Source organism: Chrysemys picta, chromosome 2, assembly GCF_011386835.1.
Source record: "Chrysemys picta bellii isolate R12L10 chromosome 2, ASM1138683v2, whole genome shotgun sequence".
Taxonomy (NCBI): Eukaryota; Metazoa; Chordata; order Testudines; family Emydidae; genus Chrysemys; species Chrysemys picta.
The window spans coordinates 73,974,133-74,001,944 of record NC_088792.1 but is presented as its reverse complement, the minus strand read 5'-3'; the positions used below and the strand labels follow the sequence as shown (position 1 = coordinate 74,001,944).

General features: G+C 41.1%; 1 protein-coding gene and 1 long non-coding RNA gene across 9 annotated transcripts in view; one reads left to right on the top strand and one right to left on the bottom strand.

The window, feature by feature from the left end:
* RARB (retinoic acid receptor beta) overlaps positions 1-27,812 on the bottom strand; it is a 485,822-nt gene that overhangs the window by 54,068 nt on the left and 403,942 nt on the right. For all 8 annotated transcript variants that reach the window (XM_065583499.1, XM_065583500.1, XM_042840255.2 and 5 more), the window contains one exon: positions 20,461-20,602. In XM_065583499.1, coding sequence (XP_065439571.1) covers positions 20,461-20,602 — 142 coding nt within the window. The remainder of the gene's footprint in view (positions 1-20,460; positions 20,603-27,812) is intronic.
* On the top strand, positions 13,633-20,585 carry LOC122172162 (uncharacterized). The gene is made up of 3 exons (XR_006172205.2): positions 13,633-13,793; positions 14,099-14,213; positions 18,150-20,585. It is a non-coding gene; the product is annotated as an uncharacterized LOC122172162 (long non-coding RNA).

The window sequence follows — 27,812 nt, the reverse complement described above, 5'->3', positions numbered from 1 at the left end:
CAACAGTGTTTCCTATCTTATTTTCAGTACATTGCCAAAACTGTAAGTCTTCTGAGAAACTCATTTGAAATACAATAAATGAAATTGAAAGTTTATGCAAGGTTGACATCGGTCTTAAGCATTTAATTAACAGAAAGTACCACGAAAATATACTTCCTTCTAAACAACTCAGATCCCACCCAAATCTTGAATTTAAAATTTAATACTAACAGACAAGACAATTTTCAGAGTAACAGCCGTGTTAGTCTGTATCCGCAAAAAGAAGAACAGGAGTACTTGTGGCACCTTAGAGACTAACTAAGGTGCCACAAGTACTCCTGTTCTTCTTTTTGCAGACAAGACAATGCAGCTTTTTAATTCTCTCTGCCACTGGAACCTGTTTGTCCAAATGTAACTCAAGACAGATTTCTACTTTTTCTGTGACACAAAGAAGCGGGAAGTACTTCATCTCAGAGAATTTAAGGAATAAAGGTATTTCATCTTTTCCTCTTCGCTTCCCAAATTTTTACTTTTGTAGAGGGTAGGGTGAGCACAGGGTGCACACTGTGCTACCATTTGCCATCTCTCTTCTTCCTTTATTTGTTATTTCTCTTCACGTTTACTTTCCTTTTCAGTTTAACACTAGAGCTGTTGAGTGATTAGAAAAATTAATCATGATTAATCATATGATTAATCGTGCTGTTAAACAATAACAGAATAGCATTTAAATATTTTTGTATATTTTCTACATTTTCAAATATATTGATTTCAATTACTGTACAGCATACAAAGTGGACAGTGTTCACTTTATATTTTTTTATTACAAATATTTGCACTGTAAAAAACAAAAGAAATAGTATTTTTCAATTCACCGAACACAAGTACACCTCTACCCCGATATACCGCACCCCGATATAACACGAATTCGGATATAACACGGTAAAGCAGTGCTCCAGGGAGGGGGGCTGCGCAATCCGGTGGATCAAAGCAAGTTCGATATAACGCAGTTTCACCTATAATGCGATAAGTTTTTTTGGCTCCCGAGGACAGCGTTATATCGGGGTAGAGGTGTACTGTAGTGCAGTCTCTTTATCATGAAAGTTGAACTTACAAATGTAGAATTATGTACAAAAAAAATAACTGCATTCAAAAATAAAACAATGTAAAACTTTATAGCCTACAAGTCCACTCAGTCCTACTTCTTGGTCAGCCAATCTCTACGACAAACACGTTTCTTTACATTTGCAGGAGATAATGCTGCCTGCTTCTTGTTTACAATATCATCTGAAAGTGAGAACAGGTGTTCGCATGGCATTGTTATAGCCGGCGCAGCAAGTTATTTACATGCTGGATGCTCTAAAGATTCATATGTCCCTTCATGCTTCAACCACCATTCCAGAAGACATGCATCCATGCTGCTGATGGGTTCTGCTAGATAATGATCCAAAGCAGTGCGGACCGACACATGTTCATTTTCATCATCTGAGTCAGATGCCACCAGCAGGTTGATTTTCTTTTTTGGTGGTTCAGGTTCTGTAGTTTCCACAGTTTTGTTCTTTTAAGACTTCTGAAAGCATGCTCCACACCTCATCCCTCAGATTGTGGAAGGCACTTCAGATTCTTAAACCTTGGGTCGAGTGCTGTAGCTTTCTTTAGAAATCTCACACGGATACCTTCTCTGCGGTGAAAGTGTTCTTAAAATGAACAACATGTGCTGGGTCATCATCCGAGACTGCTATAACATGATATATATGCCAGAATGTGGGTAAAACAGAGCAGGAGACATACAATTCTCCCCTAAGGAGTTCAGTCACAAATTTAATTAATGCATTATTTGTAACGAGCGTCATCAGCATGGAAGCATGTCCTCTGGAATGGTGATCAAAGCATGAAGGGGCATACGAATATTTAGCATATCTGGCCCGTAAACACCTAGCAATGCCTGCTACAAAAGAATGCCTGTTCTCATTTTCAGGTGACATTGTAAATAAGAAACAGGCAGCATTATCTCCTGCAAATGTGAACAAACTTGTTTGTCTGAACAAGAAGTAGGACTGAATGGACTTGTAGACTCTAAAATTTTACACTGTTTTGTTACTGAGTGCAGTTATGTAACAAAAAAAGATCGACATTTGTAAGTTGCACTTTCACAATAAAGAGATCACACTACTACTTGTAGATGTTGAACTGAAAAATACTATTTCTTTTATCATTTTTACAGTGAAGATATTTGTAATCAAAAGTAATATAAAGTGAGCACTGTACACTTTGTATTCTGTGTTGCAATTTAAATCGATATATTTGAAAATATAGAAACACATCTACAAATATTTAATAAATTTCAATTGTTATTCCATTGTTTAGCAGTGTGATTAAAACTGTGATTAATTGCAATTAACATTTTTAATCATGATTAAATTTTTTTAGTTAATCGTCGGAGTTAACTGCAATTAACCGACAGCCCCATTTAAAACTTACTTGTGTCTGGCTGCTCTGCCTCAAGGACTGCGTTTGTTTGAGGAAAAATCCAAAAGACCAGTACTTTTTAGAGTAAGCTCCTCCCACAGCTGGGACTATACTAACACTAAAAGAGGGCAGGCAACAGCTTTTTTAAAAACAAAACAAAACAAACAAAAAACCCCATACACTGGCTCAGAGTAGTTTGCTAAGGTTAACTCTGTGGAGGGAAGAGCTGGAGAGGTCCAAGCTGCTCAAAGCCATTTTTCTTTTGATACTGCCCCCGCCCCCATATAGTTGACTTTATTGTTTATTTTTTATTTGTTATTTGTGTTCACATTTACTTGTACTCTGTATTCACCTTGAGTTTGTGTAGGCATTGCACAAGGATTGTGATAGTTCATGCTATCTCTCGTTGCACAACGTATTCTCCAGTGAGTCAAGTACACTAGAAAAGGAGCCCCTAAATACTGGTGAGATCACAAACAAGGAAGAACAAGCCTAGCACCAAATGGTCACATGTGCTATTAGGCTCAATCTAACACTAAGGCAGAGAGAGGTTTCTCTACAACTAAAATACAAGGTGAGAAGAAGTGCTATGCTCTGTAAAAATATCTATGCAAACTGCGGAACCTTTAAAGACAAGCATCCAGCTCTATGAAAAGTGGTAAGGTGGCACTGCTGAATCCAAGGATTTGTCCCCGCCCCCAGGGGCAGCGAGTTGTATGGGCCCATGGTGTTCAAGCTCCAGCAAATTCAGGGTCCGTGGGGCCTGGCTCCACCGGGTCTGTCCCACGGAGCATCCCCCGGCCCTGCCTGCTGCCCCCGCGCAGCCCTGCCTGCCCTGGGCAGAGGGCAGCTGACTCCTGCAGCTCTGTGCTGCACTTCCTTGCTGGCCGCTGCCAGCTACTAGGGAGCGGCGGGGGCAGGCTGAGGCGGCTGCTGCACCTGTGGAGGGAGGAGGCACATGGCAGTACCCCACCCCCGTCAGGCGACTCCAAGTCGACTCAGGGGCCAGAAGGAGGCGTATCTTACCTCAGACCTCCTGAGCAGCAGCCTGGGGGGGCTTGGGTGAGTGTTGTGCTAGGGAGGCTGGGGGGTGGGGGGAGTCCTCCTCTCTGGCCCCCCACCCCAGGGCAGCCTGTCTGCTGCACCTCAAACTCCTCATCCCCAGCCACCCCACATCCTGCACCCCCTCCCACACCCCTCCCCTCTGTGCCAGCCCCCCAATCACCCTCCCACACCCCCTCTTGGACCCTAACCCCATCCCAGCCCAGAGCCCACATCCAGTATCCAAACTCCGTTCCAGAGCCCACACCCCTCTCGCACCCAAACTCTCCCAGAGCCTGCACCCCAAACTCGCTCCTGCACCCAAACTCCCGCCCAGAGCTGTAGGCAGGTGTGGGGGGTGGGGAGGGGAAGGGAGACTTGGACCTGTTCTGGGCACCACCAAAAATTATACAAACCTGTTGCCCCTACCTGCCCCCCATTGAACAATGTATCATTTACATTGCCCCACACATATTTGAAGTGTGGTTAAAAACTTAATAATGAATAAACTGGTTTGAAAACAAAAGCTCCTGCACAAGACAGATGATAATTGAAGAATTTGTAGCAGGGTTTATTGGTACAAGTGCTAAAGGCCTACTTACCTCCTGTGCCTCAATTCAAACTATGCTGTAGAGGACAGTGGAGAATATACTAGTGATTCAGATTCTGAGAACAGTCTGTCTAGATCTAGCAATGAACCAAAGTCTATGGTCTTTCTCTCTCTGAACTGCAGCTCTGATCTGCTCTCTAAATCTGTCTGCTGCTGGCTAGCAAATAAAAGTACATCTCTCTGCAAGAGATACAACAGTATGTGGCATATCTGATCCATGTGCTAGCTGCTTTGCTAGGTGTAGGATGGTACTTTAGGAATCACTGATAGTGAAAGATCATAGCCACATTATAATGCTTTTTCTTTTCACTGCCCTCTGCTTATTCTGTCTCATTTCTAGTTTCTACTTTTATGTCCTAATTGTTTACTCCCCAGTTTTAAATTTCCCCATTTACTTTAAGTATCTTCCCCTTACCCCCAAGCCCTCAAGCTGAGCAAGCTTCTCTGGTGAGGTTTTCCCCCAGTTTTAAATTCTGATTTCAACAAAATATTTAAAGGCACAAGCTCAAATATTTGTAATATTTTAATAAAAGAATCTCAAGGGCAAAAATGCATCTCAATAGCTGCTAGTAATTTTTAAAAGAGTTTAAAGGCCAAAAAACAAAAACAAAGATACAATGGGATAAAAATGATGCAAGTGTAACAGAATTTGTTAGTTTATCATTTTAAATAGTTCCTAAAGCTTTGCCTTAGAGGATTTACACTAAATCATTCACTAATCTTAAAGCTGATCGCCTTCTACCAGGAAAAGGAGGTAGAAGAAAGTGTTGAAATAGGGGAGTGGGGTGAGATTCTCAAACAATCCAATTTCCCGTGGAAAACAGAATATCCCAATGAAGTTTAGCTTCCCCTGCAATCTTCAACTCCCCCAAAGAAGTGTAAAATAAAAAGCTCCTTTACGTGAAAACTAATTTTCTGAGGAGTTTTAAATTAACATTTCATTTGCTTGCAGTGATAAAAAAAAGAAAAGAAAAGAAAGAAAGAAAAAGTAGGTCAGCGTGTTTCCCTTTGCATGTCTTTCTGACTCCATTAAAAGTGTCTGTCAGATGACTAACCAACCTTGTAATCCACAGTAAAAGCATGTTTGCATTCAGTTGCACTTTTTGCCAGGGGAAATCCATTTAGCTTTAACTCTGAAATTTAGGTATGCGCCTTGAAAACTGAAAGAAAGAATTTCCTCATACTTATTTAAACAAATCCATTTATATCTGCAATAAACAACATGTTACGTATTCAGGACACAGAGACAGAATCCCACAGATAATTAAATGCTTATCAGCCTTAGGCACTGCCTGTAGGACTTTAAGCTACATCTTTTTATAGTCAGTTTCAGAACCTTCTTTGTATGAGAGCAATAGACTTTTCATTACATCTTGAGTTAAAAATTGATAGTTTTCATAAATATGCAAACATGTTAACAAGAATTCTGGAATAAAAGGAGGGGCAAAATTGCTTCAGTTAATTTTAGGTTTTAACAGGGTGAAAAAGAATCAATTGTCTTGTGATCTTATCACTCATGTTGTGTTAGCAGCAAAATGCTACCTACATTTCTATCATAAATGCATGAAAGTATTTCTACTCCCTAGGTGGCTATTTAATGTTTTTAAACTTAAATTATCCCTTACATTTTCCTCAGGAAAGCTGAAGAAATGAAGGTGAATTGTTCCAATGAGCTTTAAGTCAGGCATGTAATACACAGAGTCAAAATACACCCAACTTGAGGTTATTTTTGTAGCACAGCCATAAGACTGGCAGCCTGGCAGAAGGAGCTGCAATGCGGTGAGCGGCCACAGTTCATCATGACCAAGGCTTTGGGAAACTCCCTATACAATAATTCATTGGATAAAAATCATGTGGGTTTAACAGAGAGAGGGCGCTGGAACAATTTGTATAGTGGGGGTGCTGAGAGCCATTGAGCCAAACTGTAAACCCTGTAAATAATGGAATCCACTTGAAGCCAGAGGATACTGCAGCACCCCAGTTCCAGCACCCATGGGGGATTCTGTGGTCTTTTCCACATACATGTTGGAACCTTTCAATATACAGTCTCTGAAGAGGATGCTGACTTCCCAGCAGCTGCCTTTCCACTCCCTGCCTCTATAAGATTAGTGTATGAGGCACTGGGCTCAGCAGATGAGACAAAGGCCACCCTGTCTCTTTGCCTTCTGCAGAGGTCTCTCCCTAATCCACACAAAAGGCCCTCTCTAGTCATCAAAGGGATCTCAAGGTGTTTTTATATTGTATATGGACCTCTGTACAGAATCTGAATGCCTGCAGCCAAGTGAACTTGTAGACACACCTAGTACTGAGGCCGTTCCCCTTACCACTGAATCACACATATCAAAGGCCACCTGTGCCTGATGGAGGGCCAGTTCTATGCTGTCATGTCTACATCCACACAAGCTTGCGCATCTTCTGGGAAGAGATTTAGCCAGGCAATGAGCCTTCTTCCATAACATAGCCTGCCTTCTGGTCTTCACCCTCTAAGGTAAGAGCTATGGAGCGGTGAACCAACTTAACAAGTGAATCCAGTGACGAAGTTCAGGGGTTCAGTACTAAGATTTGGCTCATGTTCCTACTAACCATAATTGCCTAAACCTCTATGTTGGAATGCAAAGCCAGTGGAATCTTCCTCTAAGATGTACATTGTCCTGTCCACCTAGGAAAAAGGAGAAAGTGTTGAAGGCGAGGGAGATTCCTCACAACAACTCACCAAGAATAGGATCGACAGACAGGATCAAACCTGGGACGTCTGGAGCTTAGTGCATGAGCCTCTACTGCATGAGCTAAAAGCCAACTGGCTATTAACTAAGGCTGCAGAGCAGACTCATGTTCTCTCTCTCTCTAAGTGGTCTCGGTGCCACTAGATGGGACAGAACACCACACCCAGAAGCTGTGTGAGTTATACGAGGACACAGCAATGCTATTTGAAAGATGTTCTGATTTAGGGAGCTGTTTATCTTGGCTTTTGAGGATTCCTGAACGGGGTGAAGTCAAATCCGAATGACCTAGCCAGATTCTTTAAAAGCAGAGAAAAAACAGATCCTTAGAGCAGAGCCACTGTCTCACTGCTGTAGAGTGATGTTTAGCCAATCACATTTTGCATCTTCCCCACACCATTAATATCCAAATAGCACACATCTTCTATCACTTCTCTCAGGGGACTTCATCAAAGTGACAAAGAGCAAAATATCAATGCAGTTTGGAGAACTCAGCCTTGGGCGAATGAACAGTGAAGATTATTGAGACAGCCAAGGAATGATGAAGTACATCCAAGCACACCAGTGGGAAGCTGGGTGTGTGTTGACATAGGCTTCCTCAAAGCAGGGGGGCTTTTCCTATGAGAACAAGTCCTTAAAACGCTCTCTGGGAGAACTGCAGGCCAGATTTACAGGAGACATTTGGGAATGGCTCCTGGAACAACTTATGCATTCCCCATGAAACTGGCAGCTCTAGGTATTGTTTTTTAGGCAGACCTGACAACCGTGCAATCAGCTCCAAGGCAGAGGATGCAGCCAATGTATTCATCCCAAACTGACATATTTCTGCAACATCTACTTTTCTTCCTCCTCCAGGTTCTGAGAGGATCACATCCTGAAATAAATGTGTGCAAAGAAAAAAAAAATACACAGGAGCACAAAGAATGCAGATGCAGAAAATTGGCAGGAAAATCCAGTGAATCGGTACAGGAAAACACCATTACATGGCACTGTAGGGCCAAGAAAGAAGAGATGTGTCAATGTTACTCCAAGCACCTGAGCAAACATCAAAGGCTTGAGAGAGTGCCAAAGCACTGAGCTCAGCATCAAAGGAAGCATGTGAGCACTGAAACAAAGCTGAGAAAGTCATGGGATTGGATGCTAACAGTCTCGAGGGAGCAAGGTTTGGCGCAATGCTTTAAAACAAAACAAATTCACACAAGTCAGAGCAAAAAGGGCCAGGTCCTAAAAGAGCAACAGAGAAGCCAGGGGAAACTAGGCTAGTATTTCAGGGCCATGTTGAAGAAGCACTGAAAGAGATATTCCAGATTGAACTAATTTAATACATTTTAGGAGGAAACAGACTGATAAGGTAGATCAACCACAAGGATATTGTGAGCGCAAAATTATGGGTTGACATAAAAGTGGATGGGCAGCCAAAGACATCCAAGTCACTTCCTGTTGAGAATTCCTTCACTGAAAATACCTGAACCTCCAGAATCTTCCACTAAGGAATGTGGCTGGACAGTAGGCAAAACCTTGCCTACTGGTCACCACTCAGAAGATCGAGACACTTGGAACTATGGGAGTTCTGCCCTGTCTAGGGTGACCAGATGTCCCGATTTTATAGGGACAGTCCCGATTTTTGGGTCTTTTTCTTATATAGGCTCCTATTACCCCCCACCCATCCCAATTTTTCCCATTGGAAAATGTTTTTTCTTTGCACACTGTCTGGTCACCCTAGCTCTGTCTCACGTGAAACCTGTCTTACTCAAAGATTACATATACCCAGGTGGCTTTCCTTTGTTGCTAGCCACTAATGACCCTGACTCAGAGGCAACATTCAGTCTATCGCATGGGCTGGAGTTAGCTCAGCCTCTACTGACTCAGGCATGGGATTCACCTGGAGAGACTTCCAATTGTGTCGATTTATGTGATGGTTTTATGGAGGTTCAAACTTGAAGTGCAACTTCATTTTTACATAGCAGACCACAAGGAGAGCATGAGCTTTGGCTTCAAAGTAAAAAAACAACCACCCCACAAGAAACCAACCAACAAACCCCACACGCGTTGCATGCAGCTTAAAACTTCTATTTTGTATCACAAATTACTGATTTTAAAAGAAATTGTTAAAAAGTGTAGTGAAAGAAACAAGTATGGTTAGAATAATGTTATTAAGTATAGGGAGGAAAAAACCTACATATGTGCCCTGATCAAATGTAATTCCCCTAAGAAAGGATGGTCTTTGTAGTTCAGCAAATTCAGCTCTATTCTTCACTCTGCCAAAGACTTGCTGTGTCACCTTGGATAAGTAACTCCCCTCTCTGCGCCTTAATTTTCCCTTCTGCAAAAACAGGAACAGTAATACCTCACAGCAGCATATTACAGCTTAATTCATTAATGTTTGCAAAGCAATTTGAGATAATTAGATAGAAGGCTCTATGAAAGTGCAAAGTGTCTATTCAAATTCCACCTGTACTGCAGGAAAAGAGCATAATTTTTTACAGGAACTCAGTGTTATTCAATGCAATTTACCCTGTATAAGGGCCAAAGACAGACTTTATAATACAAAACATCCAAACACCACATATTCTGCCCTCCCTCCCCAAAAACCAGTGGGTATTTCAGAGGTAAACTGGATACTGCAGAGTGATGAAACTATAATTCTATGTGTCACAAATTTAATAAAAAAATCTTATTAAGCCAAATATGGGAAAGGTTCACATTTATTGTCGGCAAGGACTAGGATTTATGGATGCAAATGAATGCTGCAGACACAGTGTACATGATCAAATAAGTTTGGTCTCTGTGACAATGCAGAGACTGCAGCAGAGAGCACTGAAAGGATCACCGTAGTAGCTATGCTTTAGTGTAACTTCCAGGTGAGGACCTCTAATCAATCTTTATGTGAGCCTATCACAAATGTTTCTATTATGCTTACTCAGTTCTCAAAGAAAGCAAGAGCTCATAGGAGGCAAACTGTTTTTAAAAATATTGTTATTATTAAAAGAGAGGGAGCCAAGGCCTAGCATTTCCCCTTGTATTTCAAAATAAATGGTTCTTACTGTTTCACTTGGACAAGAAATGATAGAGACTGGAAAAATTGAAACAGCAAATTAAAGGAAACTCGGTGTTAAAGGATTAGAGAAAGAAAAGTCAGTTCTAGAACCAGATTGGCATGCCTTGCAGCATGTACTATGCTTTCCCCTGGGGCTTTGCTCCTGAGGTTTGGCGTGCATTACAGGAATCTCACCGTTCTCTCATTTCCCCCTGGGTTCTGAACCCCAGCTCTGTTCTCAATTTTTACAGTCTCGATCATTCCTTCTTGTCCCAGTGAAACAGTCAGAACTTGACTTTCCGTGTGTTTTGCTCAGCAGCATTAGAGGATTTCCCTCACTTTTTCTTTCCCATTGGTGCTGTGATGCAAACCACTGATTTTTATGTGCTCCTCCAGTAACACCACCTCACCCTTCCCCTGACCCGCTTTTTACCCCGGACTTAAGCATACATGATAGGGGCAATGGCTACAGAAAGTCAGCCTGGCAGCTGACAAAAACAAAACAAAACACGGGAATTGTGCCAAGTGGTGTTGGGCCTTCAATTCCTAGTTCATACAACTACATTTTCTCTTTCTAAGTGTTGCAACGTGATTACATGATGGTTTAAAGTTACAAATATTTATGTAATACTTGAAAAGCAATGAATGAAGTAGCAGACGCATGCAGCACAATTTACTTTTTCTATCAACATTTAAGAAAATAATGTTCAGCCTAATTATCAAACTGCTTTGACTTGAGCAAGATTCAAGAGTCACGGTGTGATTGAGTCAGCAATTAGAAGAGAATTTCCTTAGGTCACCCAACAAAGGGTGCCAGTAAATGGTTCAGCTGGAGAGTTAACATAATAGATAAAAAAAATCATTTTTGCTATTTTCTTTAGCAGTTTATTAATTGCCTCCTGAAATACTTTCTGAAACACAACGAGCTGCAAATGAATTCATGGGCTATTAATCTGCTGTACATGGCACTGGAGGAAAGCGCATTGGATGAGTTGATGCAATTACTGCTATTACATAACCATCTTCACAGAACATAGAGTAAATTATGAATAATAACATTCAATCTAAGTTGCTCCTTTAAACATTAAAACTGGCATTAAAAGCAGTGCAAAAATCAGAAGGAAAGGCTTTAAAAAAAAAAGAGAGATCTCAGAGAAAATAAAGGGATCTGCTTCTCTGAAGACATCAAAACACCCCAATAGCAAAGATGTTTGATTAACCATAGAAACAATGTGCAGCCAGCAGAACTCTGCTCTCTACAACTAAATTTTAATTTAACATAAAACATTCCATTATTCATTTTCAGCACCACATCATAAAGAATACATTATCCGTAGTATGTGACTGTCCTTAACATTAGACTACTGTGTTTTTAAACACATGAAAACTAACATATACTGTGTTCTCAAACAAATGAAGCACCCTTATGCCCGTTTTGCTCTCTCTCTCTCTCTCTCTTCCCAAAACAGCTCCACATTGGGGATACAAGAATGTTTGGGGCTTGATCTTCTGAGCCTATGCAATTTCACAGATTGAAGAACCTGATTTGTGTGGCTTGGTTTCAGAGTTTCCCTCCTTTTCTTTTTCTCAAATTCTTCCCTTCAGTGGAATTATCATTAGGATTTTTCATCTTCAAAGCCCTTTACAAACATAAATTAATTCTCCCAAAACTGCAGAGAGTCAGGTTATTAATCACATTTTACACATGGGGAAATTGGCTGGCCAAAGAGGACAGAGGAAACAGACATTGTCAGCTGGGGTAGGAATTCAGGAGTTCTTGGCTCCCACTCCAGGGCTTAGATCACATCTCTTTCGAGATCTGAATAGAGATCCTACTCTTGTTGATAAAATGCTTTGTTTAGTCTGCAGCCCTTCCCCACCACTTTAGAAGTCAACTTGTTTCCGAAGCCGCTTTTGACCATATACCCAGAGAAACATGTACCCCTAAATATTCCAAAGCACAGAATTCTAAAATAATGTGAGTAAAGAGGGGGTGGGTTGTGTTTTTAAATGCAGTAGATTCCCTACTTTATGGTAATGTTTCCACACAAGGGAAGCTAATTGTAAGCAGAATCACAAATCTATATGTGGGGCAAGTCTGGAGAGGGGCCACAGAATCAGCAACTACAATACTTGAATCCTGTGGTCTAAAGCCTTCACGCAAAGAGGCCTGGGAAGGGCAGCAGCTGCCATGCAGAGCTGAGAAGGATGGCATGAAAGGCGGCTCCCCACAAAACGGGGATGGAAGGAGTTCAGGATACTCTGGATTTGTACTAAGAGGGATAAATTTCACTCTATTAAGGTGGTTTCTCCAGTATCCTGCTTGAACAAGCCCATTGTTGAAACAATTCTCCTCCGTTTCCTGCCTATTCTATAACTGTACAAGGCCTCACTGCGCACCTGTGTTAGTTCTACCAGCCCACGAACGCAGACAGGTGTGTGCCTTGTTCCCAACAACTGAGGGCAGAGCAGGATGATGCCTCATCATTAACATGTTAATGATGAGGCATCATCCTGCTCTGCCCTCAGTAATGTAATAAATGTAATAAATGTAATAAAATGGCAGGCAGAGTTTCCTGCCTTAGTTTCCTGAGGTTTCATCAGAGACTGAGACCCTGTCAACCACAGCAGACCTCCTCATTCAGCAGCAGCTCACAGTCCTGTGTTAGGTAACATGATTACAGTCTCTAAGTGTTAAATTTAAAAAAATTGTTGAGATCTTTGTTTTTAAGAAGACCTAAAAGAAATTCCTCGAATGATGCTCCCTGCTGGTGTTTGGGTCATAACCCCGCTTGCTCACACATCACTAGAGCATAAGCCTCTGTGCATGCACCATGTGATCTTGCATAGTAGGCTCACACAACATAACCAATCCCTAATGTACCACACACTAGGAAGGCCTGCTTGGTTCTATTGTGTAACTTTTGGCACTTGAGACTCTGAATCCAAAGATCTGAACTCATATCTTCCCAAAGCGGCATGGTCCACAAGATAAAGGTACTGAGCTGGGAGTCATGATATCTGGGTTCTATTCTGAGTTCTGTTCCCTGACTTGCTGTATGACAATGAGCAAATTATTTATCTTTTCTGTGCCTCTGTTTCCCCTCCCACACACTGTCTGTTTAGCTTGTAAGTTCTTTGGGGCCAGGGCCATCTTTCACTATATATTTGCTAGCACAATGAAGCCCAATCTCACTTGGGCCTGACAGTCACTATCATAACACAAATAAATAATCATGTAGCTGCACTGGGGGCAGGTGTGCCACTAACCTCTCTCAATGAATCAGACCACAAAGTAAGTTGCGGTTGAAAGAGAATAAGCTAGTAAGGAAATATAAATTCACTGCACTTTGCCATTCACTAATTTTTATTTTCAAATATGCAAGAAATGCACAAGGCTGTTGTCTTCCAAAATACTGTGCCTATATCTTTAAAATCCTATCAACGGCACTGACTGCAGTTACTCAGATGCTTATGCATAAACTCCCATTGAACTCACTGGAAGCTGCATGTGAGGGCAACTATTTTTGCATTTTCTTTAAAAGAAAATACAGGGATTTCTCTTCTGTAGCTCGCTTACAGAAACACAGAAGTACACATGCGTGCACACAGAATCTGCACAGTTGAAGTGTATTCATTCCTCCTTTGCCCTCAGGAATAGGCATTTGGGTTCCCATTTGCAGTTGTCCACCGTGATTAACTTTTCCATTTGGGGCTGGTTAAATATTGTAGGTTTGTTTTCCTACACGGCTCCCGAAGTACCTTTTACTGTCCTTTGTTCATGGCACGAATGCCATGGAGTAAAGTAGCTGCAGCCAGAAAGGAGGTGAAATGGGGAAAAGGGTAGTTTAAAAAAATTAAATCCTAACAAACCTATAGTAAATATGCCTTTGTTTACACAAACATCTCAAGAAATGCATTGAAAACTGCAGACATTTGGGTAAGAACAAATTAAAAGGAAGGCTTTAAGGTCTTTCAGTTCTGAAATACTACTGCTTTTAAAGGGAAATACTATATAGTTTGGTCTCGTATTAATATTGTGTGGAAGGCACTCCGCATTCTAGCTGCTCTTATTTAAAATAATTTCTTCATTCAGTTGCAAAGAAATGTTAAAGAAATACAGCATGCTTATGTAGGACCTACATTTTTTTGTGGCCTCTGTTGAAAATTAGCAGGAGTACAAGTTAATTGAAGGTGATTGTCAAAGAGCATTGTAATAATTCACTCTCCTCTTTTGTTATTTAGAATCATCCTACTGAGATTTCCAAACCCAACTCTGATGTGACGTTTCAGAACATAAGATGCTGGTTATTTCACAACAGCTACAGAACCCGTGGAGGCCAGCATATATTGGGGGCAGGTAAGTGACTTTCCTCACCCCCTAAACCTATATCATGTTGATTTTGCCAATAAACAATATATAAAAAAAAATCACAGAACCACACACTGTAGTATACAAATTAATGAAAAAGCATTTAATCTAACCCCTCCCTCAGCATGGTCTGGAAGGTTCACACTCCAGCAGGGTCTGTAAGTGACACGATGCCATGTCAACTTGTCAATTACCTGTTACTCATTTGAAAAACCTGGAATGATCCTGCCCGGATGAGAACTGCTGGCAGCTCTGTACCGAGGCATTTTACCCCATGTGGTGGAAGAGCAAGTGAAAGTATGGCTCACATAGAAACCCTACTGCTTAGGGTTTGGGGACAAAAAACGCAGCATGGAAGCTAGTCCTCCTTATGGATGCCCTCAGCATCAGAGATCCCCAAGTGGTTTGAAAGCCATGCCCTTTCCTCTGGCCACAACGCTCTACTCCCTAGCCCCTCAGGTTATTCTTTATTGGGATTGGGGAAGAGAAGCAGTTAGCCCTCTGTATATCCCCACATACAAATAATAAGGAATGTCTGTCACAGAATTCATTGTGTATTGTGATATCACTAGGGCGTGTCTAGATGAAGAGTTAGTGCATGGCAAGCGGGACTGTAAATCTACGGCACACTAGCATGCCGTGCACTAGCAGTTTATCTAGATGAGCCCTAAGGGTATAGCTACACTGCAGCTGCAGCATGCTCCCAACCTGGGCAGACACTCCCATTAGCTCTGCTCAAGCTAGCACACTCAAACTAGCTGTATGCACATTTTAGCACAGGTGGTGGCTTGGGCGAGCTGTCCAAGCCCAGACCCACGGGGTTGGGTGGGCTTGGACTCAGGTGGCTAGCCTGACCCACGTCCCATGCCGCACTGCTGCTTTTAGCATGCTAGCTTGAGCAGAGCTAGCGAGCCTTCTAGCCCGGGGCCACCGACTCATGGTAGTGGGACTCATGCTAGGGCTCTAAAAATAGCTGTGTAGATGCTGTAATTCAAGCTCTCAAGCCCACCCCTCGCTCCCAGGCTTCAGAGCCTGAGCTCCGGCCTGTGCTGCAATGTCTACACATCTGATTTTAGAGCACTAGCACAAACCCTGCTAGCACCAATCTTTGGTCCAGGACTGGGAGCCTTGTTCCCAGATACAATGTAGTCATACCCTCAGAGGCCTGAGTCAGGCAGTGTCCAACACTACTAGGCACTTTACATAGACTAATCAAAAGATGGCCCCTTACAATATAAGGGGGAGAAATAAAGAGTTCATCACCCATACTGGACTATCCAACCCCTCCCCCCATTTAAAAGAAGCACAGATGTTTACACACACACACAAAACACCACATTTTATAAAGAGGTTTCTCTTGAATAATTTGTTTTTTTTAACAAATGAGTTTCATGGGTACAGTGGAAATGTCCCTAACAACTATGAGAGTCCTTAAAGTGCATCTTATCTAGCCCTACACCTTGTGAGCCATTGCAGTCTAAGGCCATGTCTGCATCAGAGAGCTTACTGATGCAGCTGTAAGATCTCCTGCATAGCTGCTCTATGCTGATGGAATGTGAGAGAGTTCTCCCGTCAACACAATAAACCACCCCTCCATGAGCGGCACAGGTGCTGGAACTAGGGGTGCTGATGCACCCCCTAGCTTGAAGGGGATTCCATCATATACAGGGTTTACAGTGTGGTTCTCAGCGCCCCCACTATACAAATTGTTCCAGCGCCCTGAAGAGCGGCGACAGCCATGTCAGACAGCAGAGCATCTCCTGCCGACATAGCACTGTCCACACTGGCGCTTCTGTCAGTGTAATGTATGTCGCTCAGGGGTGTTATTTCACCCTGAGCACCATAAGTTATACCAACAAAAGTGGAAGTGTAGACATAGACTCTCAGTTCTGAATTTTGAGGCTATGTTAATGTGTTTTCACCCATTATGAAAAAGACAGGTGTGTCAATGAATGGCACATTGTGTTGCCATTTACAGCAGAGCAAAGGGGGGAGCAAAATGCTATTAATTCAGAATGGCAGCGTTTCACACCCACTTTGCACTGGTCTAAGTGATGGCACAAGGTCTAAGGCAGAGAATCTGGAGCTGGGGGTCATCATTCAACATCTGGGCAAAATGAGTGCAGTACGGGTATGAAACTGCCATTCTGATTGGTAGCGTTTTACATCCGCTTTGCACCAATGGACATGGAGCGATAATGTGAAAAACGGGAGAATCGGGCCCCTAGGCCCTTAAATCCATGGATTATTCAATGGCCATAAGTGTCTATGAAAATTCCACTGTTCATGTCCAGTAAACCCCTTTCCAAAACTGACTAGGACGATCAATCATTCTCTTTCTTCCCTCCCCGACGGATTCAAAGTATTTGTCCAGTTTATATATTAATGACTAGCAACATTTCAGATGGAAAAGAAAAATGCTGCTTCTGAGTTAGAAAGGCTCTATTCAGAAAAAGAAACACACCCAGATTTCATGCCTCCCAAAACTAAAAATTATTCTTCCAAGCTGCCATGGGCTTTAGCTGGCATTTGTGCTACTCCTGCCAGATGTAGTTTTGGCTCCAGACTTCGGGTATGTCTACACTACGGGGCCTAAACCAGCATAATTTTGTTGTTGTAGCTATGCTGGAGGAACTTGGTGTTTCTGTTGCTGTAGGAACACTTCCCTGAATCGTAGCTAGTTCGATGGAAGCATTTTACACAGAGGGTTCAGTCAGCATAGCTACATTGGTCAGGGGTATGGATTTTTCACACCCCTGACCAATGTAGCTGTGTCAACCAAAATTTTAAGCGTTGCCCAGGCCTTAGAAATACAGTCAAACAATTCACTATTGGTTTATTTACTGCAGGCTAAATTTCTGCACTAGGGGAATTCTGTTATAGAATAGGGATCGACAACCTTTGGCACGCGGCCCGTCAGGGAAATCTGCTGGCGGGCTGGGACGGTTTGTTTACCTGCCGATCACAGCTCTCACTGGCCGCGGTTTGCCGTTCCAACCCAATGGGGGCTGCACTCCCACTGGCCGCGGTTTGCCGTTCCAGGCCAATGGGGGCTGTGGGAAGCGCAGCCCCCATTGGCCTGGAACGGCGAACCTCGGCCAGTGGGAGCTGTAATCGGCCGAACCTGTGGATGCTGCAGGTAAACAAACCATCCCGGCCCACCAGCAGATTTCCATGACGAGCCGTGTGCCAAAGGTTGCCGATCCCTGTTATAGAGTTATAAATTCAGGAAGATAATGGTGTATATTAAAAATGTTCAGTCACTCACCTTCTTTAACTATAGTGATGCTTGCAGTGCTATGTTACTTAATGTGGGTATCAGAAAGATCTCATTACATGCAAGGCAGATGGTTTATTAGATTCCTTATACTGGAGCCTGGCCAATAGGAGACTCTAGGATGTGTTCGGCTCTCTCATACACAGTTCATCACTTTGTACTCTATTTGGGAAGTTTCATGTAATTTAAGAAGGACAGTTGCTTGAATTAAGTCTCTAGTTTAAGTAAGGGCTTGTCTACACCACCCACCGGATCGGTGGGCAGCGATCGATCCAGCGGGGGTCGATTTATTGCGTCTAATATAGATGCGATAAATCAACTGCTGAGCACTCTCCCATTGACTCCAGTACTCCACCAGAACGAGGAGCACAAGCGGAGTCGATGGGAGAGCGTCAGCCGTCGACTTACCGCAGTGAAGACACCATCGTAAGTAGACCTAAGTACGTCGACTTCAGCTATGCTATTCACATAGCTGAAGTTGCATGTCTTAGATCGACCCCACGAGGAAATGTAGACAAGCCCTTAGAGTTTGGTTATCATTCTCTCTTCAGTGTTATGATTCTTTCATCAAGTTTAAGTGTCTCTAGGGGGACTTCTGTGGGAGAATCTAAGAATGGAAACTTCATTTCTATTTTTTCTTCTCCCAGGATTTCTGTAATGGTTATGACCACATGCTGGACTGAAGCTACTGGAGTCAATGGGAGATTTGACCAAGGAAGGAGAACAGGACTAGTCCGTTATCTGGTGTGTGCATACATACATAGTCATCCTTATCACTGATACATTAACTGCACCATTGTGCATATGTCAAATTTATTTTACAAACACTTTTTACTACATTTCTTTCATTTATCAATTTATTTTTCACACAAAGATTGCTTTGCACACTAGCTTCAATAAGTACGAGGCACCTGAAAAGTTCCAGCTTCTAAACTTCAGCCATTGTTAAGTGGTCCATATACAAAAAATAAAATAAAAATAATCTTAATTTTTTTAAAAAAAGGGAAAAAACGTATTTTGCCACCATTACATGACTCAAAAATAAGTGAACTTTTTTTTAAATCACCCCTAGAGATTGCAGAACAAGTATGAAAACTTTCATTATAGAACGTAAAGGGACACCCTCCGCTTGAAAGAAAAATAAGTCAAATCACATTTCCATCTGAACATTTTGCACCAACAAATGTCACAAGTAACCCCAAAGATTACTAGAACACAGAGATATGCAAATACTTCCTTTTTATCTTTTGTTTGCTTACTTTGCTCATTGGCAGCACTTTGTGTTCCAGTCAGATTCATGACAGGGGGGTTGGATGGGGAGGAGTACTATCTAATTGTAGCAACAGAGCTGAAACTAAGGTGACCACCTTTGTTGGATGGAAATAAGGGGGGGAAAAAACGTGAAAAGTAAGGGACGCCGCTTTATTTTAAGGGGCATTTTAGGGAAACACCATTTCTCTTAGCATAGCATGTATTTTTCTCTCAAGTGTACATTTGTACTGCTTCAAGTATACAATGCAATCATCATAAACTTCAATTTAATGTTTAAAGTTGTCAAGGGCCGTCCCTTAAAATAAGGGATGGGTGGTCACCTTGCAGAAAAAGACACAGAAAAAGACACGGTAGCAAAGCAACAGGCAGGCGTGTGCAGGAAGAAGAAGGGGGAAGAGATGAAAGGCCTTCAGCATGTTTGTGTATTGTGGCTCTTACGCCTACCCAAAAACATTTCTAAACTATAAAACGGGAAGAAGAAAAATCCTTATTGTGACAGATAATTGCAATCCCCTGCAATATCTTTGGGGACCATACTGTATTAAGTTTATGGATCACTGTGGGCTACGGATTGTATGCAACTCCAGCGGGGAGGGCTACCACAACGCCTCTAGGAACCAAAACCAGCGTGTGTGTGCATGGGAGGGGAGGGGATGATTAAGGTGAATCGCTTAGACTGTAAACCCCTCCGTATGGGAAAGGAAGCTTACATACACTGGTTCAAACTAGGTTTTCAGAGACCAACACACACAGAAAGGGCTTTTGGGATACAAAGGGTACATTTGCACTGACACAAGACCTTCTTTCTGATCCAGCAAACGGACAGGACCTTGGATCCGAGGGGAAGCTCAACCTTGCAAAAGGGTTGGAAAGACTGACACCTACCAGTGCCCTTGTTGGAGTTGGGGGTGACCTCAGATAAGCATCTGTGTAGTAGGTTCTTTTTATTAGCTGTATGTGTTTTCTCTGTAATACTTTTACCTCCGGAATAAAGGTGCTTGCTTAGAAAGAGAGGTGTGGTGACTTACAACTGCTGTCAAGACACCGGTCATAGCCCCCAGAGTGGAAGCAAAGCCCAGGTGCTGGCTGTTAGGCAGACTGGCTTGCTGGGGATATCACAGTGTAAGGCAGATAGCTGTGCAGCCTTAAAAGCCCTGGTCAGAAGGGAGTGGGACAAGGGTCCCTGCCCAGAAACAGCTGGAGACTGGGAACTCCTGGAGTGGACCACAGAGGGGAAGATACAGGTGCACCACCCTGAAACTGACACACGCGATAATTTTTCTTTTTTTAAAAAACACGGAATCTGTTTAAAGGATTTTGTTTTAAGTTTAGGACATACTATTGAAAGGAGTCTCTTATCAAAAATTAACTAATTACAAAAAATAAAAGTTGAAAGTGTCCCTTTAATGTTTTCACATCCACATTTGCTTGCCCATATTGCACATCTGGTATATTACATAAAAACCCCACGTTAAAATAATGTTATTTAGGTTGCAAGGTCAAGCACTTGGAAGTTAGGAAATGCCAGATTTAAGGTTGCCTGTGAAATTTAAGTTCTGTCACCTTTGTGCGTATGCATTATGATACAGTTCTTTAATTATATGACAATGTATTATTATTTCCCACATGATCTCCATATATATGGGGTAACACAAATGAGAAGAACTGTTTCTAGAAACCACTTACATTCTTTGGACATTCCCACTTCAAAGCACTTCTGTAGTCTGCAGTACTGGCAGCGATTTCTAGTGACTTTATTAATAACGCAGTTTTTATCTCTGTGACACGTGTAAACCATGTTCTTCTGAATACTTCTGCGGAAAAAACCCTGCAATTAAGCAGAAAAAATAATGAAATAAAATCCCTGGGCTTCACACATAAATCATAGCCAGTCTCCAATTCTTTTAAGTTAATAACATGAGTGCAACATTATGGCTAGATTATGATAAGCTTACTGCCCTTATAAACATTAAAAGTTGAATATTCTTTTCTTGCAACATAAAGAGCACCTTTTAATCAAAAAAAGAAAACTATTTTACTGTCAGGGTAAAGAAGAATGAGGCTCTAGGTTATGTTATAACATCCAGGCTAAAATAAAACAGGTGAGCTTGGGTTTATGGATTTAGTTATAAACACGGTAAACACTGTTCCCGCCTGACTGATTCACTTTAAAATCAAACTCCCTAACCAGTATGGCACGCTTTCTTCCAGCCTCAGTTATCCCTTCTCCATTTGTTTTTGGAAGGATTTCTATTTTTATTTTGTGGTCAGAGGTGAAATAACTGTAGAGTGGGCCAAATCCTGAGAGCGCTCACAACCCCCACTGAAATTAACCAGACTACCACACGTGGAAGATTTCCAGCATAAGGCTGATTATTGATTTGTGAACCTGGACACCTTCCCAAAAATATAAGTGCATTATCTATATCAAGAAAAAGAGAGTTAGTTCCCAGAGGAATGGGAGAAATGAGAGTTAGGGAGTTAAGGGAAATTGTGTGTGTACTGGGTGAGAAAATATTGGCCAACCTTAAAAACAACAAAAAAACAGAACAAAACACAATGCCCTAAGAATTTTTACAGATCAGCCCACAGATATTCAGCAAAAGTATTTCTGTAACTGAGCTCTATTAGAAAGTTTCATATTGCTACTCAAATTTTCAACAGTGTTTCACCATCCAGCAGGATCAAATCTCAGTCAACACCACTCCACTGTGTAGAAACACTTGCTGATTCAATATTTGGAGAGGTTTGAGAGGTTTTTAAAATGTGTTCAACAAACCACAGGTGTACACCCTATAGAGCAGCACAATGTTTGATCAAAAGGGATGTAATGATAGTTCTGCATCCATATTTCATTTGTCCCAAGATGTAGTCATTGCACACTGTATGAAAGGGTTTCTTAATAGCAATTTATAGATATGTAAGTAGATAATTTTATAGTCTTTTAGCTTCTTAACAGCTAGCCATGACTTCCAGGTAGTATCAACAGGGAGGAGGCGGCAGATGAAGGCTAATCATGAATCCCTTGCACCCCCAGAGCTTTTTTGATGTCAATGCTATGAAAATCTCTCAATCAGCCAGAAGAATTGAAGAGTGTTTTCTTAATCATGCCCCTTGTGCAATATTTCATGGGCCCTTGTGGAGTCAAAGCCTCCTTGGGGCTAGTTCTTTTGACTGACTTTAGGATACGTACGGTCAAGTGGTAGAAAACTTTTGTTGCTTTACGTTATCCAACATCACATTACAAAAGCCAAAGAAAAACTTTCCGAACTATTGAGACCCCATTACGGGTGTACTTAAGTCAACACTGGGTGTTCATGCTATGAGTTACACCTGTTACTTGAAACCTTTCAAGCAAAAAATAGTACAGACATGTCTGTCTGTTTTATTTACTTGCTAAGGGAAAACATGTGTCCCTTAGCTTAATGACTAAACAATAATTATATTTACAACCTAACTCTATTATTTAGATACTTAAACAGCCTTCCACATAGTAGGATCTGAATACCTCATAATTATTCATGCATTTGATCCTCATAATAGCCCTCTGATGGAAAGAAATAGCCTCAGTTTTGCCTATGGCACTGGGTAGAATGAAGACCCAGATGTTTAAGTCATTTAGATGTTGCGTTGCTCAGCCTAACTGACCTATGTGTCTCCTTTTCAAGAGTGACTTAGGCACTTTGGAGCCCAGGTCAGTTAGGCATTGCAACACTGAGCAGAGCAACAGTCACTTGTCTGGGGAGATTAAGTGATTTGTCCAAGTACAGAGGGTATTTTACCAACTTCCAAATGCAAAAATGATGAACGCAGTGGAATACCACTACAAATCAGTTCACAGCTGGCATGTGTAGCACTGAGCTACCTGTCCTGTTCCCCAAGATGTACATTTAACATTTTCAGCTTCTGTTGTGCCACGTGACCTGTCCATAGCTCAGTGGCAGTCAACATTTCCCCCGACTCTAGGACATTATGAATGTAAATTGAATCTCTGGTGAAATTTCATCTCAGCTACTAAGGGAACTGTATTGCTTACATCTGTCATACAAACCAAGCAGCAAGTTGCCCTGAATGAACAAATGCCACAAGAAGTTTCCAATGCTGCAGCTGAATCTCCCCTCCCCTCAGAAGGAATGAGATACTAGAATAATTTAACAAAACAGTAATCAACATTGCAAGGTGCCATAAAAAAAACCCAAAAAAGACTGTCCGCTCTTTCTTAAATTGCAAGTTCTTTGGGGCAGGAACTAGATAGCATCTAGTACATTGTGGGCACTGCTGGAATTAAAACAACCAACAAAATACCCCAACCCTGATAACAGAGGAAACAAAACCCAAAATATATCAGTACATAGGTCATTATAGCCACTTGACACCCATTAACAGGTCACTTGTTCTGATCACCTTCTCTTTTTCCTCCCTGATGGATTGTAATAAAATCCCAGGTTAAAAGGGTTGCTTAGATCTGGTGGCCTAGCAGAAAGGTTCTCTCACTCCTTAGCAGAGAGATTGTAACCTTACAGCGAAACAGAGTACGGAGATTCAACTCTAGAAGGGAGAGAAACACCACTAGCATCCCTGAGTTCATGTATCCATTAGTAATATAGGAGAAAGCTTAAAGAAAAAATTGGTATTTTAAAACCCCCAAAACAAACAAAACACAACTCTCCCAAAACACATGAGTTTCTTTCATGGCACAAATTCTGTGTAATAGAAGATAAATTGAAAAAATTCTTAAGAAAATACTCTATAAAAATTCTTTAAAGGTCACGTTTCCTTTTCATTCTGAATTTAGCACAAAAATGCAGGAAAAAAACAGACCTGTTAGCTTTCATAGACTGGATATTTTCAAATTTATCACCCTGGTCCTGACCCATAATTAATTATTGAAATGCTGTTGAGGAATATCATCCACATGCTAAATACTGCTCTGTAAGGCAACAAAGCAATACCATTTTTACAAATGTTTGTGGCAACTGATTTACTTAAAAAGCTCAAAAAATTGCATTTGAAAACATTTGATTTTTAGAATTTCCTCTCGACAGACACTGACAAAGATGTCCAGACGACCAGTTTGTTATTCTGCATCCTTTCATGGTAAATTCCACAATAGTACTGCTACTTTGATAAGAGAAGTTTTCCTAATTATAAACGGGCAATCAGAAATTACATTTTTGTGACCTGATTTTGAAACCTGCTTCAACTAGGCCTCTGATTTTGCAGACACAAGTTTTTGGGTAGGAATACCCACAGAATTGTGCCCACAGTTTTTTGGGAGGTCCTGTGGTGAACTAGTTTAAATATTTGGGCACCAAATACAGTTTGCATACGGAATTTCCTGAAGTATTTTTTGAAAGTGACATACCTTCCCAACAGGAGTACTTTTATTCCATTTATAATGTATCCCCCCACTGTGTTGGATATTTTGTCACTTTGATGTGATGGCCTCCATATTTATGGCAAACAGATCTAATCTTTGCTTTTTAGTTACCCGTATGTTCTGTCTTCAGCCAAGTGGGGTCAAACCCTGGCCCCCCTGAAATCAGTAACAAAACTCTCATTGTTTCCACTTTGATCAGAATTTCACCCTAGATATGCATTTTTGATTAGATGCACTTCTGTTTCTTCACTGCCTGTGAACACCTTCATTTGGAAAGCTGTTTTTACCAGCACTGTAATCTAGGAAGGAGTACGGCAGAAAGGGATCTAGGGGTTATAGTGGACCACAAGCTAAATATGAGTCAACAGTGTGATGCTGTTGCAAAAAAAAGCAAACATGATTCTGGGATGTATTAACAGGTGTGTTGTGAGCAAGACACGAGAAGTCATTCTTCCGCTCTACTCTGCGCTGGGTAGGCCTCAGCTGGAGTATTGTGTCCAGTTCTGGGCACCGCATTTTAAAAAAGATGTGGAGAAATTGGAAAGGGTCCAGAGAAGAGCAACAAGAATGATTAAAGGTCTTGAGAACATGACCTATGAAGGAAGGCTGAAAGAATTGGGTTTGTTTAGTTTGGAAAAGAGAAGACTGAGAGGGGACATGATAGCAGTTTTCAGGTATTTAAAAGGGTGTCATAAGGAGGAGGAAGAAAACTTGTTCACCTTAGCCTCTAAGGATAGAACCAGAAGCAATGGGTTTAAACTCCAGCAAGGGAGGTCTAGGTTGGACATTAGGAAAAAGTTCCTAACTGTCAGGGTGGTTAAACACTGGAATAAATTGCCTAGGGAGGTTGTGGAATCTCCATCTCTTGGATATTTAAGAGTAGGTTAGATAAATGGCTATCAGGGATGGTCTAGATGGTATTTGGTCCTGCCATGCGGGCAGGGGACTGGACTCGATGACCTCTCGAGGTCCCTTCCAGTCCTAGAATCTATGAATCTATAGTCCTGGTAAAAAATCACATCCAACTCTCAGAATAACTTTGCCTTGACCAGGTCATCCATTTTACCAAACTAGTTCTGTATCTAACTAGTCCATCATATATTAACTGTTCAAATTCATATGACTCAGTTTTGTGACATCAGTATGTAACAGGATGGTCAATGGTCTCACCTGGCAGCTGCTTTCTAGCAAAGAAAATGTGTCTTATGCAAATTATATGCTTATGTGAATATCAAGACATCTGCATTCCCTTTTTACGTCCCCTTTGGAAAATACTGGAGTACTTGTGGCACCTTAGAGACTAACAAATTTATTTGAGCATAAGCTTTCCTGGGCTACAGCCCACTTTATCGGATGCATAGAATGGAACACACAGAAAGAAGATATTTATACATACAGAGAACATGAAAAGGTGGGAGTAGCCATACCAACTGTAAGAGGCCAATCAATTGAGATGAGCTATCATCAGCAGGAGAGAGAATTTTATCATTTATTTTATTTTATCATTTATCTCTCTCTATCATTCACCCACTAGAGTTCATAATTAATACCCATCAGCCAGGCTGTGAATCACTTATTAGAAGTGAACAAAAAATAGAGTTAGAATCCGATTTAACATAATTCATATTTTGTTTTATTAGTATTGAATACCATTGCTAGGAATCTATTGTGTTTATAAGGCATGGGGCATTTACATGAACAGTTTCCATTATTGTTAATGGGCGTTACAATACTGCATACATCCCATGTGATGTGGAGAACAGAGACCTCAGCACCAAAAGTAAGCAGAAATGATATTATCTTTGTAAATTTAATATGTTAATTCCATGGAGAAAAACATTCTGCAACACATAATGTCTGTTTGTTTCCAATAGCATCTATAGCACACTTGAATCAGAGTAAGGGAAGCTGCTAAAGACACATCAAGGTGAAATGTATTGTTCTAATGTGATTTATGCCCACATCTTGGGAAAGGAACACAAAACCTGTGTTTTTAGTTTAGTGATGAAAAATGAAAAGTATACAGGTGTCCCACAGACCTGGAATTAATTTAGCATTTCAGTTTTCAAAGTGTCTCTTATCAGCTCTCTTACACAAAGAGTTCAGGACAAACATCTCATTTTTATATTTTTACCCTTTCTGTGCTCCAAAAATATAGTAGTCTAAAGCATACCATCTCCTTTTCCCCTCCACCACAATCTTGTTATCTTAATGGGTGATGGATAGAGTATCTTCCTGACCATGCTGCATTAGGTGTCCTCATTTACAGATTGCAAGGAAAAAAAAAAAAGGGTTGGGCATAAATTATTCAAAACCTATTGTATCAGTGTGTGTTTCCTGAACATTCACCACTGGCAAAATAGACAGATTATTTTTCACTTTTAATTGTGTTGATACTTTATCTGCTCTGTTGAAAGTAGAGTGTGGTACGTGAAACCACATGTACAGAGGAGCAAATAAAGCCTGTTACTAAAGCCAAAGTAATCTATGTAACTTTAATACAATGCCAGATAAGCTCCACCCCAACTCTAGTTGCTATTTACTTTTGTAGTACTTGTCTATTACTATGTCAAACATGAAAGAGTTTAGTACAGGGCTAGGCTGCTTAAAGAACATCTGAACCGATTTAATAACCAGTGACATAAAGGACTTCAGAATGCCATCTGGATACAAAGGAAGTCATTGTGTATACGAAACCTTTGATAATGTTAAGCTGAACATGCTCTTACTCAATTCTTAGAGGAATTATAAACCCATAAAATCCTATGGGATAGTTATCCTGATATAACACCAATAAAATGTTGGATGAGGCCACACAATGCAACAGAGCTCTCTCTCTTCACAAACAGATTATTTTCCTAAATCACATGATTTAAAGCCAAGTGTTACATATACTTTTTGTCTGAGGAGGAGGAGGATTACCTGATCCAGAAGTTTTATTAAACATGTTTTGCTACCCTACTGTATGTCAAGTCTCATTTTCAGCAGCAAATCGTTTACAAGTTGAAAAACGGACTTACAAGTGGCTGAAGTGGTAAGCAACTGAGAAATACTAGAGACAAACTCACACTTTAGAAGTTGCCTGCTCAGCTCATTTGAATTAACGGTGATTACCCACAAATACAGTCACTATGAATTTAGCGGCTCTACAGGTGCACCACAAAATGGACTTTAAAATGAGCTTCTAAATCAAGCGTCTTCCTAGGATATTAGTAAAAGGAAAATAAAGATGGATTAGGACAGGCTTCTCTACAACCCAATTTATCAAGCCATTTCTAAATTCAGATTGGCTGGATTTTGTACAAGAAAAAATACTGGGCCCTGGACCTTTTTAATGTGTTGCTCTACTTTTAACCTGGACCATAGAAATAAGACACCTTTCTCAGTTGTATTTGTTTACTTTAATTACTAAAATTAACTTTTTATTCTTGTTAGCCCTACAAAATGTACATCGCTAAGATAAGAAAGAGCTGGATTCTGTGATGTTAAAATTCCACATCAGAATTGTTACCTTGCAGTTAGTTACACCTGTGCAAACTCATTTTGTTAGCATAGTAAAGGGGCTTAAACAGGTGTAAATGAGAGCTGAATTTGGCCTGAAAAAACCTTGAGTACTTGTGATGATGTCGGAGAATAAAGAACCCAGCTTGAGTCTCAC